The 12,612-nt window shown below is 44.5% G+C and overlaps 1 protein-coding gene across 1 annotated transcript; it reads right to left on the reverse strand.

Moving 5' to 3' along the window:
• Nucleotides 1–3,079: 3,079 nt before the first annotated feature.
• LOC309353669 (uncharacterized protein) lies at nucleotides 3,080–10,391 on the reverse strand. The gene is made up of 4 exons (XM_081883106.1): nucleotides 9,787–10,391; nucleotides 8,065–8,603; nucleotides 7,150–7,216; nucleotides 3,080–5,795 (listed from the first exon to the last, which is right to left on the reverse strand). Exons 1-4 carry the CDS (start codon nucleotides 10,373–10,375, stop codon nucleotides 4,258–4,260), a joined length of 2,733 nt encoding a protein of 910 aa, XP_081739232.1. The 5' UTR covers nucleotides 10,376–10,391; the 3' UTR covers nucleotides 3,080–4,257.
• Nucleotides 10,392–12,612: the final 2,221 nt, after the last annotated feature.

Here is a 12,612-nt window from a genome sequence, read left to right on the forward strand (position 1 = left end):
GGTGGGTTTCTTGTTCTCAAGCTGTACATATTGAGACTATATGAAATAACTAGGTAGAAAGATAAAGGTAAAGGACCCCTGGACAGTTAAGTCTAGTCAAAGGCGACTATGGGACTGCAGCACTCATCTTGCTTTTCAAGCCGAGGGAGCCAGCGTTTGTCCACAGACAGCTTTCTGGGTCACATGGCCAGGGTGACTGAACCTCTTCTGACGCAACGGAACACCATGACAGAAGCCAGAGCGCACAGAAATGCTGTTTACCTTCCCGCCACAGTGGTACCTATTTATCTACTTGCACTGGAATGCTTTCGAACTGCTAGGTTGGCAGGAGTTGGGGCAATGGGAGCTCATCCCGTCGCATGGGTTCAAACCACCAAGCTTCTGATTGGCAAGCCCAAGAGACTCAGTGGTTTAGACCACAGCGCCAGCCGTGTCCCTTTTACCTTTACAAAATAACTAGAAGAGTTTTAACAATATAGAAGCCTAGGTAGAAAGTAATCAGGCAAGTAATTGTTTTGCTGGGTAGCTAAGCTGGGAAACTGTTGAAAGGCTGGAAAGGAAGGAAGGGAGATTTCTAGTGAATCTTTCCTTGCAATCCTATGCACGTTTACTTAGAAGGAAGTTCCACTGTATTTGGTAGGGCTTGAACCACAGTAATAGTACAGTCCTGTACACGTTTACTCAGAAGGAAGTCCCATCAAGTTCAGTGAGTTTACACGTAAGAATCTGGGCAGGGAATTGCAGCCCAGTTGGGTTTAGTTACTGTTGCATTCCTGTATACATTTTCCTACACACAGAGAACTCAATAGGGCTTGCTTCTGAGTAGACCTGTATAGGTTTGCAGTGCATGGAAATTATGAAACTACTCGTTGACAGCCCTGGTGAATGAGTTAGTTTTTTCCCCTTTTTCTCAGCTTAAAATTATTTTGTGAGCTCCAACACCTCCAAATTATAATTCCTGTCACGCAAAATATTTAATCGTTGGCAATGCATAATAAGCCGAATCCAGTGAATAAAATAAATTAACTCAGAAGTCTGAATGAAATTGCCTCCCAAGAATTTTAATGCTCTTCCAAGCATGAAAATAAAACACATTTGCTTCAGGTACTTGTAACCACTTGGCACAAGATAAATGCATTTCCTCTCCCTCCCCGTTCTCCTTTCTTTCTTAATAAAACCAAGAAAACATCTCCTTGACCAAACAAAACATTTTATAGTATATACTAAATCCTTGTCCAGTTTTGGCCTCCCAAAAGGAACGTGAGTTTTATTTGTGTCTGATGCAAAGCATCTGTAACTCTCTTCTGACGCCACCTGCTTTCCATCTATCAATATTCCCAGAAGGCTTTTATGCTGCTCTCAGGCGAGGGCCGCAGTCATGCAATTCAGATGCGATTAGCGGCTTAAATCACTAGATGGGCCCTATTTGCTTTGAAGTGATTAGATGAAAGCTCCTCTGCATACATCACAGGGGTGTCTTTAGCTAGACTAGTTTGCAGCAATGAAGCAAGCAGGTGAAAGTCACCCCTAAACAGTGGCACAGGCCGCGATGCACCTGTGTTGAGCAAATGCCATACCAGCAAGGATGCTTCCAAGTATTACACAATTCCTATCCAGAAAGCATGCCTGTGGGATAATAAGCAGATAATCAGAATGCAGGTCAAGGCACGGGTCCCCTATGTCTTGTTGGGCTATACAGTGGTACCTCGGGTTACATACACGTCAGGTTACATACGCTTCAGGTTACAGACTCCGCTAACCCAGAAATATTACCTTGGGTTAAGAACTTTGCTTCAGGATGAGAACAGAAATTGTGCTCCAGCGGCACGGCAGCAGCAGGAGGCCCCATTAGCTAAAGTGGTGCTTCAGGTTAAGAACAGTTTCAGGTTAAGAATGGACCTCTGGAAAGAATTAAGTACTTAACCTGAGGTACCACTGTAAGTACTTACAAGAACAGCAGTGATCCCACTGAGTCCTATGAGGCTCAGTTCCAGGCATAATTCTGCACATTTCCATTCAGAAGAAAGTCTCCCTGTTTTCCATGGAGCTTATTTCCAAGCAAGTGTGTACAATACTTCCCCAACATGGTGCCTTCCAGAAATTGTTCATCTACAACTCTCATCATCCCTACTGGCCATCCCAATTGGGCCAACAATAGGCAGGAGAGCACAAGACTGGTGTATCAGGCAACTTAATAGGACCACTCTACAGACAACTTCTTCATATCAGGCCATTAGACAGTAAGTAAAGTTAAATTTTTTTTATTTGAATTAAATTTCCTCAATTCAATATATACATATATATAAACAGATCAAGAGCTGTGCTTTTGCTTTTGGTTTTAGAATAATTAAAGTCATATTTGGCTATAAAAAACAAACATAAATATAGTTTTCAGAACGTTCCATATTTTGCATAAATGCCCAGCACAAAGCACAAAACCAAGAAAACAACAGTCACAGTTTGCATACTTTAAATTAATATACTAGAAAAAGCCCCCATGTCGGCACACTTTAGCCAATATATAAAATTGTCTTAAAGCATAGAAAAGGTATCCCAATAAAATCTGTAAAATGTGACACAAGGAATTAGAGGATTAATATTATACCTTTTATAAAATGGCGACTGGATATAAATCAAACCTCTCTGTTATCTCGCATACAATTCCTGGCAGACCCTCCAAAGTCTGAGAGGAGAATTATGCAAGCAGAGAAGATTTGTGGGGGGGGGGGTTGCCTTTTTTAATGGTCACAACTGTCCCTAGTGCAGCCTGTGTGGTTGCAGAGGGATTGCTTTGGTACAGCTAGGACCCAATAAACAACAGAAGAAATGTCTTGATCATAAGAGGATTTGATAACAGGACTAGTTACCTAGACTAGTGGTTTCCAAATTGCCCCCACAGACTACCTGAGAATTGCTGAGGGTCTTGGCAGTGGCGTAGCGTGGGGGGTGCAGGGGGGCCGGCCGCACCAGGCGCAACATCTGGGGGTTAGGGTAAGGGGGCGCAAATCCACGGGTTAGGGGGCGCAAATTACTTGCCTTGCCCCGGGTGCTGACAACCCACGCTACGCCACTGGGTCTTGGCAGAAACCTTAACGATTTCCCTGCCTTTTGTAGCAATTACAATGCACTGGGCTTGATCCACTGTGATCCATTTTAAACTGTATTTTGATTGCTTCTTTTACTTCTTACATGTTGTCTTTTATTGTGTTGAATACCATAGTATACAGATTTCGAAACAATGCAATAACATAAGAAATCAAAGAAGCTGGGAATCACAAGTGGGGAGAGTGCTGCTGAACTTAGGTCCTGCTTGTGGTCTTCCAGTAAGCATCTACTTTGGCCTGATTCTGCAAGTCTCTTCTTATTTCCTGCATCAAGCAAGGGGCAGAGAAGGGTTTTAGGGAGCATGACCAGTTTCGTACACTGGGTGCCGAGCCTTGGAGGCGCCACAACTATGGTGTGGAATGGAGCGTGAGGGGTGGGGGAACTTTGGCATTGCACAGGGTGCCACTCATATTTGAGACCGCAAGATCCACCACTGCAAGGGGTTGGATTATATCAGGAGTAGGGAACCTGTGCAATGTCATTGGACTACAATTCCCATCATTCCTGAACACTGGCCATGCTGACTACAGCAGATGGGAGATGGAGTCCCCAGCCTTGGACTGGACATTTACAAAGCTCTTCCTAATTCTTACATTTCTATGATTGTATGAAGCATGGCTCCCAAGGTGATTGTATGGACTTACATGCAGGGCTGGCCAAAGACAATTTGATGCCTGAGGCTCTTCCTGCCCCAACTCAGAGTACAAATATCCACCCCAGCCGTCAAAATACAATAATAATAAACTGAAGATCTAACAATTTGCTGCCTTTTGTAACACTCAAAATCATGACAAAGTGGCTTCAGCATCACTCTATTAATGTTTGAACGGGCAACTGCACATCCAAGGCATTGCTATGTCTCAGCTAGATATTAGTCCTATTGAAAGTCAGCTGATTGAACTCCCTAGAAAAGTTCACCAACAGAGCAGAGGCAGCCAGCAAACTGCCCTCTGGGTGTTCTCAGCCTCCAGCTCCCATCAGCTCAGCCAACGATAAGGAACAATGGTTCCCCATACCTGTATTCTGCGTTTTGTCTAACCTGTTCTCTTAGCGAGTTCTGTGCCATTCAACTGCAGCTAGAGAAAGGAGAAAATGCCCAACATGGGCTTCCCAATCACCTTTCCCGATTCCTTCCATACTTTTTATTAACTGTCAGTTTCCTCCTGGGATAGATGAAACCCATAAAATGGACAAGCCGGTTCCATGCTGATGTGCAACGTGGTTGACCCTGCCACGCACACAGTCCAGAGAAACAGATATCATTGTACCATTACGAACTTCAAAGGAGGAGCGAAGCGCAACACTGGTCCAGATGCTTCCTTCAGGCATTTGCCCTCCAACCTGCTGTGCAATTGAATGAGGCTGCCCATGATCACCCAAGAGCTGATTTAGAGTCACCCGGAGCATGTTACACGAGTGGATCAGCTTTATTGAAAACACAACACTGGCGACTCCCCTTTCGGTAAAGACAAAGTATTTCTGAGCAAGTTGCCCAGTAGAAACCAGACGGATCTGCTTCTCAATGGAGGAAACCTGAGTGAAATCCAGTAATTTGTTTCTGACAGCTCCTGTGGGCAGCCCCTTAACAGAGACCGAGGCTGAGAGAGCAGTGGAAGCTGCAGATGGGATCCAGATGAGGCTCAGCGTACTAATTCCAGAGCTGTCTCCAAAATAACGAATGTTGCATTGTGCTGGCGAAAGGATCTCAAAGCTAATCAGATCCCCGGCTTCAACTTTGGTGGCCCCGGAGGCAGATATCGACGTGTCTCGATAATTGACGCCAGACTTGTGCACACTCATTAGTTCTACGTTAGTGCCGTTTCGGTTGAGATAAGACACCAGGGAAAGCCCTTCGCGGATGCAGGTGGGGCCCATGGAGTACAAGGCTTGGTGCAAAACGAACTTCACCACACCCCTTTCCGTAAACTTGACGGCTCTACCATCATGGGACAAGGTTAGCATGTAAGGGTCGGAAAGGGAAACCAGTCTGAAAGTTGGCCGGTAGTTCGTTTGGTAGTGCATCGCAGTGGACAGTTGCGCAGTCATGGCTACCGCCCCCGTATCGTGGGATAACCAAAGCAAACTGAGGGGCGTGTTGAGGTCGTAAACGTTGAAGTCTTTACTTTGGTTGCAGAATTGATTGGGGCTCTTCAAAAACAGCCAGAGAGCTTGGCCTGGCTCTACCTCCGCCGCGCCGCTCACACTGATGCTCTGGAAGATTTTGCCTTCTGGCTGCTCAATGCGGACCGCGCTCAGCTCGCAACCTTCCTCCTCCTGGCTGCTGAATTTCAAGGCAAGCTGGAGGAAATTCCTGCAGTTGTGTTTCACGGCAAAATTGAAGTCGGCCCACATTAGGCCGTGCTGCTTGAAGACCAGGCTGTTCTCTTCCACCGCGACAATGTCCCACTCGTGCTTCCCCTTTATCTTCAAGGTAACGCCGGGATAAATTTGAGAAGCTCCAGAATTTGCCATGGGTAAAATGACGTTCGCAGTCCAGGACTCGGACAGCTTGTTCTCACCGGCTGTTGAGCAAACGGTGTCGCTGACAGTGGAGCAGGGGAGAACAACCGCCCTGTCTTCACACATTAAGCAAGCCTGGCACTCTTGCAGCTCTTTGTTAAAGAAATACTCTTCTCCGCACAATCCCAAGGCAGCTTCTTTTGCTGCAATTCCAAGGCATCGGAATCCCCCTGTACACACACAGGGAAATAAAGTTTCAGTCGCAGGCCCATGTTGCATTATTATTAGTCTACCATTATTATTATTATTATTATTATTATTATTATTATTATTATTTGCACTTATTAGTCATGCTGTTTTTTCTCTTTTACACAAAGTAACCTGAAGCAACTTACTATGTTTTCTGTTTTACAATTTAAGATACTCATTTTACATCCTTAAGTTATCAATGACTTCCCTTCTTCTCTTTCAATGGTTCATTTTATATATAATAAATCCCTGCATATTTTACAGAAACATTTAGTATTCCATCATTGCATCCATTAGAACTTATTTACACTGTTGAATTTATCTTGATGCTGCTAGCATTTTCAGCTGTACACAATTATTTCCCATATAATCCATAAATGTTTTCCAATCTTCTTTAAACGTATGTTTTTCTTGTTCTCTCATTCTATATGTTAAGTCTGCGAGTTGTGCATATTCCGTCAACTTAAGTTGCCATTGGGACCTCGCTCGTTTTCCACTTTGGGGCTAACAAAACACGGGCCGCAGTAGTAGCATACATAAATAACCTTTTTTGACACCCAAAGCAACAAACAACCAGTTGCTGGAAATATTTATATCCTGACTGTCCATGATCTTAAGGCACCATACACTAAAAACGTAATGTTGCAGAGGCAATATATACCCCAAGAGGGCTGTCTCTGATTTTAAAAACATTTATCCCCTTCTAAAACTGCTAGCACATTTGCAAAGCTAAGCAGGGGCCGGCGTGGTTTCAAATTAGATGGGGGACCGCATTGCAGAGGGTTGGACTAGATGACCCAACTCTACCACTCTATGCTTCTGTGTTGATTAAATTGCATGCGTTTCTATTGAACTATTGCCATTACTTACATACAAATATAACTGATAGACCCAATTTTTAATTTGCATGCAATAATTCTGAAGCACGATGGCTGGAGCTGATGGGAGTCCAAAAATGAAAAATAAATAAATTAGAGGGTGTAGTGAGTGCTGTTGAAGTGGCTTGATGGGGATGTTTAGGGAGTGGGATATATATGTAACTGAAAACTTGTGTATCATCAAACTAAATTGCGAGTGGCTCCCCAGTATATATTTCATGACTAAGTATGGCTGCCACTAATTTTTTTTGCAATAATTCTATAAATGCAGCACTTGTAAAGAGATCATATTGAATTGAAATAATGCATTGCTACATAAGTGATTTCCCCCCCTAACAAAGAGTCCTAAAAGCTCTTACTCTTCAACCCAACTCCACAATTTCTACTTGAAACTGCACCATGAGGGAACATTCCTGCCTTCATGAATGGCTTCATTCACAGAAATGCAGCAACTTACCTGGAGTGTTCAGGCACTTTATCCTTTCTCCACAGATGTTTGGTGATTCAATGCACTCATCTCTATCCTATGAGTAACAGATAACAGAGTCAAGTTCAAACACGTAGCATTGCTCTGGGGCATCGTGGTGCTTGGAGCACGGCCAGTATGGCCAGGTCAGGGTCCATTGACCAAGGAGGGAGACCCAACGCAGGACACTTTGCCCAGGGGCCCATCAAACTTGGATCTGGACCTGATTGTAGAGGTTTACGGAAGTGAGATATAAATTGTGTGAAGGGCCATAGCTCAGTGGAAGAGCATCTATCTGCCTTGCATGCAGAAGGTTCCAGATTCAATCCCTAATGGCATCTCAAAGTAGAACTGGAAATAATCCTGCCTGAAAACCAGGAAAGCTGCTGCTAATTGGTGTGGACAATATGGAGCTAAATGGACTCAGCGTAAGGCAACTTTCTATGTTAAATGTGTAATTTGTGCTGGAGCATACAGGCAAAAGTTAAAAGTGATAAGACTACAGACATAATAAAAGTTGTTTGCACAAAGAATAATGCAACGAAACCCAAAGTATATAATACTGAAACATGGGTACAGTGGTACCTCGGGTTACAAACACCTCGGGTTACAAACACTTTGGGTTACAGACTCCGCTAACCCGTAAGTAGTACCTCAGGTTAAGAACTTTACCTCAGGATGAGAACAGAAATCGTGTGGCGGCAGTGGGAGGCCCCATTAGCTAATGTGGTACCTCAGGTTAAGAACGGTTTCAGGTTAAGAACGGACCTCTGGAAGGAATTAAGTTCGTAGCCAGAGGTACCACTGTAACTTTAATTTTAGTTGGTCTATCTGTGACCTTTCAGTGGGGCTGTTCCTTTTTGGGGAAAAGGTACCATTGAGATTCCGAGCACAATGATCTTTCACCTGGCATATCCGATCAGCATTTGTAGAGCACTCAGACAGCTGGAAAAAGCCAGCAGGGCATAAGGTGCATTTTTCACACTGCGAGGGTGTCTTTTGGAAATTACAAAATTCGTCACTTTCACAAAGGCCACAGTCCATTAAAGGTTCCCCAACATCAATCACTTTGGCATCAATTTCTACTTTATGCATGGAGTAGGACTTCTGGAGATGGTTTCTGACTTGGTTCTGAAGGCCTTGGAGATTGGCTTCAAAATAATGTTGAATATCCTCTTGCAAACTCTGAAACGACATTTGCTTCACCGTGTCAAAAAGCATGCCATACTGGACCTTGATCAGATCCATTTGTTCATACATCTTCCTGTGTTGCTCTACGATTTCCCGCTGCTGAGCCACCAACATGCTCTGCTGCTCTGCAAGTTTTTGCTGTAAATCCACAATCACCCCCTGCTGGCTTTTTAGCAAGTCGACAAATTTCTCTTGTCCTTTCGTAAGCTGAAGTTGCAGCACAAGCGCATCCTCAGACGGAACCTCATTTTCCCCTAGAATACAAACAACCTGGCATTAAAACATAAATTCTTGGTGGTATTTCTCAAAACATCATCAAACGAGGTCACCAGAATGTGTGACAGGACTTGCTGGAGCATTCAGCTGGATGCAAGCAAATAGCATTCAAGGGCAGAAATAAACCAAAGCTCTGTGTGTGTGTGTGTGTGTGTGTGTGTGTGTGTGTGTGTGTGTGTAATCCATATGGGGAAATGTCCTACCATTAAACCAAGATGATGTACCATATTTTTGATACCCAGAAGTCTTCATCAGCCACTATTTGCCTTATGAAGAATTCAGAATATTTTAAAGCTTGAATCATTTAGTTATGCATGTGTTTTTCTATTGGCCTTAGAATGTTGTTGTGCTATATTATTTGTTGCAGGTTAAGTCCAGCCTCGCACCCAGAATCAGCACACAACATCCTTGGGCAGGTGACAGAGCTTCAGGGCCCGGCTCCGCCAGAGTGCTCAGCCTCCTTCAGAGGATGCAATGTCACCAGTTTGCGCGGTGTCGAGAAACGTGTGAGATGTCACACAATGCATGTCAGAGACGTGTGCTGTGCAACGGTCACCCTCAGTCTTGGGAGCAACCTGATGCCTCTGCAGATGCCTGTGGGAAACCCACAAATGGGATTCGAGTGCAACAGCACTCTCCGCTCCTGTGGTTTCTTGCCACTGGTATTCTGAAGAATTACTACGGAAGCAGAGCATAGTCATCTTGGCTAGCAGTCATTGAAACATGGGGAAGGTGATCAGAAACACAGAGCTAAACTGTGTGTGTGTGTGTGTGTTTAATAAATTTTCTGTTTTACCATTTAGAATACTCATTTAAACATCCTTAAAATATCAATGACTTTTCTTCTTCATTTTGCATATCATAAGTCTCTGCATATTTTACATAAACTAAACCATTCAGTACTCCATTATTACATCCATCCAAACTTATTTACACTGTTGAATTTATCTTAATGCTGCCATCATTTTCAAGTGTACACAAGTTCCCCCATATATTCAATAAACATTTTCCAATCTTCTATAAACACTTCTTGTTCTCTTATTCTATGTGTTAAGTCCACATGCTGCACATATTCCATCAGCTTAAGTTGCCATTCCTCTTTAGTTGGAACCTCGCTCGTTTTCCATTTTAGAACTGGCCTAGTTTAGACACCACACCTACCTGGTTTGACATCACAGGTCAGCTGAACGCCCAGGGCAGCACCGCCTAGTTCTGAAGCTGTGTAGGCAAGGTCTTCTCCAATGAACTGGGCTGCCCTCTCAGCTGCTCTGACCAAGGTGGGCTCATGGCAACCTTCCCCCTGGTTTGGAGGGCATGGGATGGTCTGGGTAGCTGGCCTGGACTTCTGGCGAATGTGCAGAGGCAGCCTGCACTCAATGCCTTTGCAGTCCTGGACGGTGCCATTGGGAGCGCCAGCACTGCAGTCTCCTCCTCCAGAGCAACTCTCTTCTGCGCCCCTCGTGGCGGCCAAGGCAGCATGTCCCAGGCTGCTGCCCCCTAGAGGCTGTTGCAGCTGCCCTTGCACAGGTGTGGCGGAGTGGGCAAAGGCACGAGAAGGGTGTCTTGCCCTTCCTGAGCAGTGGGGGCCCTGGCAGTGTTGTCTGCTGGGCTGATGTTCGCTGTCACTGCTCCTGCTGCACGGGGGGCTCCGGCAGTGCGCAGCGCTGGTGCATCCTCTTTCGCCAGCCAGAAGCCACAGGCAAATCCCTAGCCAGCAACAGAAAGCCCAATGGAGCTGTCTCGCCAGCATCTCCAGCGTCACCTGCAAGAGGAAATGAGAGCTTGGCAGTCCCTGGGGCAAGGAAAGAGAGACCAAGTCTGTGCTTTTAGGGCATTGCCATACAGGTCCAATTTGCAGGTAGCACTCTGTAAAGATCTCCAGTACTGAGCCCCTTACTCAGTCTGACTGCTGCAAGTCTACTCAGGTCTAAGCCATGATTTGGTTTAGCATTATATTCAAACTCAGGCTTATGTTCGTCTCCCCCAGAAAAACCACAGGTGGTAAATGAAAAGCAAACCCTGGTTATAACTTTTGGTTTCCCCCCAAAGCAATACAAACCTCAATCATGGAAGCCGCAGGAACTGCTGAGGAATACAGCAGCTATGAACCTGCATGTTTGCTCATTCATGCTAAGGCGTATTTTCGTTTAGCATGACATGCATATTGGATCAAAGAAAGAAAACAACAGCTTTTAAAAAAGACGCTGTCTGTTAGCAACTAGAAAGCAGTGGTGTGTTAAGACAGAATTCTCGGTCTGGATGGACCAAGTGCAAATCCCAGTAGGACAGGCAACCATTGTTATCTCTACTACCTCTCAGGATTATTGCAAAGGCCCATGGGGAAAATGGTGGAAGTCACTGTGTCATAGTGGTTAGAGGGCCTTATGCCACACCAGCAGTGATGTCACAGGGCCACTGTCCAACTGAAGTGTGTGTCTAGAACAACTGCTGTTCCTACCCCACCCCAAGATGCGATAGCTGTGCTTGCTAGGGGCAAAACAACCATTTATTCTGCCTTAGCAGTGATTTCTGAAACAACATTAACTAGGCTGATGAGCAGAGGCTGGCCAATGTTTACAGATGCCCTAAAACAAAATCCAGATTCTTAGAATAGAGGAAGGGATATTGGACATACCATATTTATCCTGAGGAGAGAAATATCCATAAACAATACTGATATTAAAAACGGAGAACAACAACAAAACAGCAAAGCATAAAATGTTAGGAAAGCCATTGTTGTTAGTGGAAAAGGGTCCAGATAGGAACATAGGAGGCTGCCTTATACGGAGTCAGACCATTGGTCTATACTATCAACACTAACTGACAGCATCTCCACATTGTTTCAGCCTGGAGAACACTGGGAATTGAACCCAGAACCTTCAGCATGCAAGTCAGATGCTCTACCACTGAGCTATGGTTTTCCCCCCAAGGATTACGTCCGCAATTGCAACTGACAAACTTTCTTAGAGAGGGAGCTCCACAGAAGGGTGCCACCACAGAGAAGGCCCTCAAAATCCTAACAGGAAAATCCAGAAAAGGACCTTACTCCAGGTGAGCTCCCTGTCCCTTCAGGTGCTACTGTACTCAGCTCCTATCAGCCCCAAGCATCATGGCTAATGTGGTCAGGGATGATGGGAGCTGCAATTCAACAGGTTCCGTATCCCTGCCTTAGTGGATTTCACTAACAACAATCAGGTTTGGATGGAAGAAGACAGCCTTTTAAATCTTGATCCTGGAAATGAATTAGTTTTAAAGATGAGAAGCAACACCTCTGTGCCCAGAAGCAAACTGTTGATCAATTGACAGTATTCCTTCTGAGAGGCTCGATCCTCTCTTCTGGTGTTAAGGTGGGGCAGAGCTGGGGGGGGGGGGGCGGAATCAAACATACATTTTAGTCCGTGAATGTTTTAAATTTGCATTACAGGCAGAGTGAAACATAAAACCTAAAGGGAGTCTTGCAAATGTTGAAACAAAATCAACAACCACAGCAGCGAAGGAACTTCCTCCCAGCCAACCAACCGCATCCTAAACATGTTCCTTGGATGTTAAGCCCCACTGATTACTGCAGGCCTCACATTCCTATACTTAGTAGGATATCACACTTTTCTATTCATCTGCCTTAGAAAAACATAAAAGATCAGATGCAGCAGATCTGAGAACAGCCCATCTGCAAGAAGAATTCTAGTTAGGTTTTAATACTAAGCAATGTTTTTTTTTATTGTTGTTATTTTTATTCTATTATCCTAACTACCTGTCCCACCAACCTTTCAAGAAAGCTCCAAAAGGGTTCGCTTAGCACAACTTCGTTGAATTCAGGGAAAATAACTTTATTCTGGCAGATCTATCCCCATCCGCAGAAGCAAAGCTGCAGTAAAAGTGTTTCTCCTTACAATATAGATACCCCTCCCCACCCTGGCTGGGTACATTCGCCTATGAACTTTTAACTGACTGTTAAAACACGCTTTTAAAAAAAGAGCATGATCCAAC

The sequence above is a fragment of the Podarcis melisellensis genome (genome assembly GCF_964234715.1).
Source record: "Podarcis melisellensis genome assembly, chromosome: 12".
Classification (NCBI taxonomy): domain Eukaryota; kingdom Metazoa; phylum Chordata; class Lepidosauria; order Squamata; family Lacertidae; genus Podarcis; species Podarcis melisellensis.

Excerpts from the sequence above, each read along its gene's own strand:
- LOC309353669 (XM_081883106.1), bottom strand. The coding sequence starts at position 10,375 with ATGCTGGCGAGACAGCTCCATTGGGCTTTCTGTTGCTGGCTAGGGATT. Across the intron at positions 8,604-9,786 it reads GACCTGTGATGTCAAACCAG|GGGAAAATGAGGTTCCGTCT; the intron begins GTAGGTGTGGTG and ends TTTGTATTCTAG. Across the intron at positions 5,796-7,149 it reads AAAGTGCCTGAACACTCCAG|GGGGATTCCGATGCCTTGGA; the intron begins GTAAGTTGCTGC and ends GTGTGTGTACAG.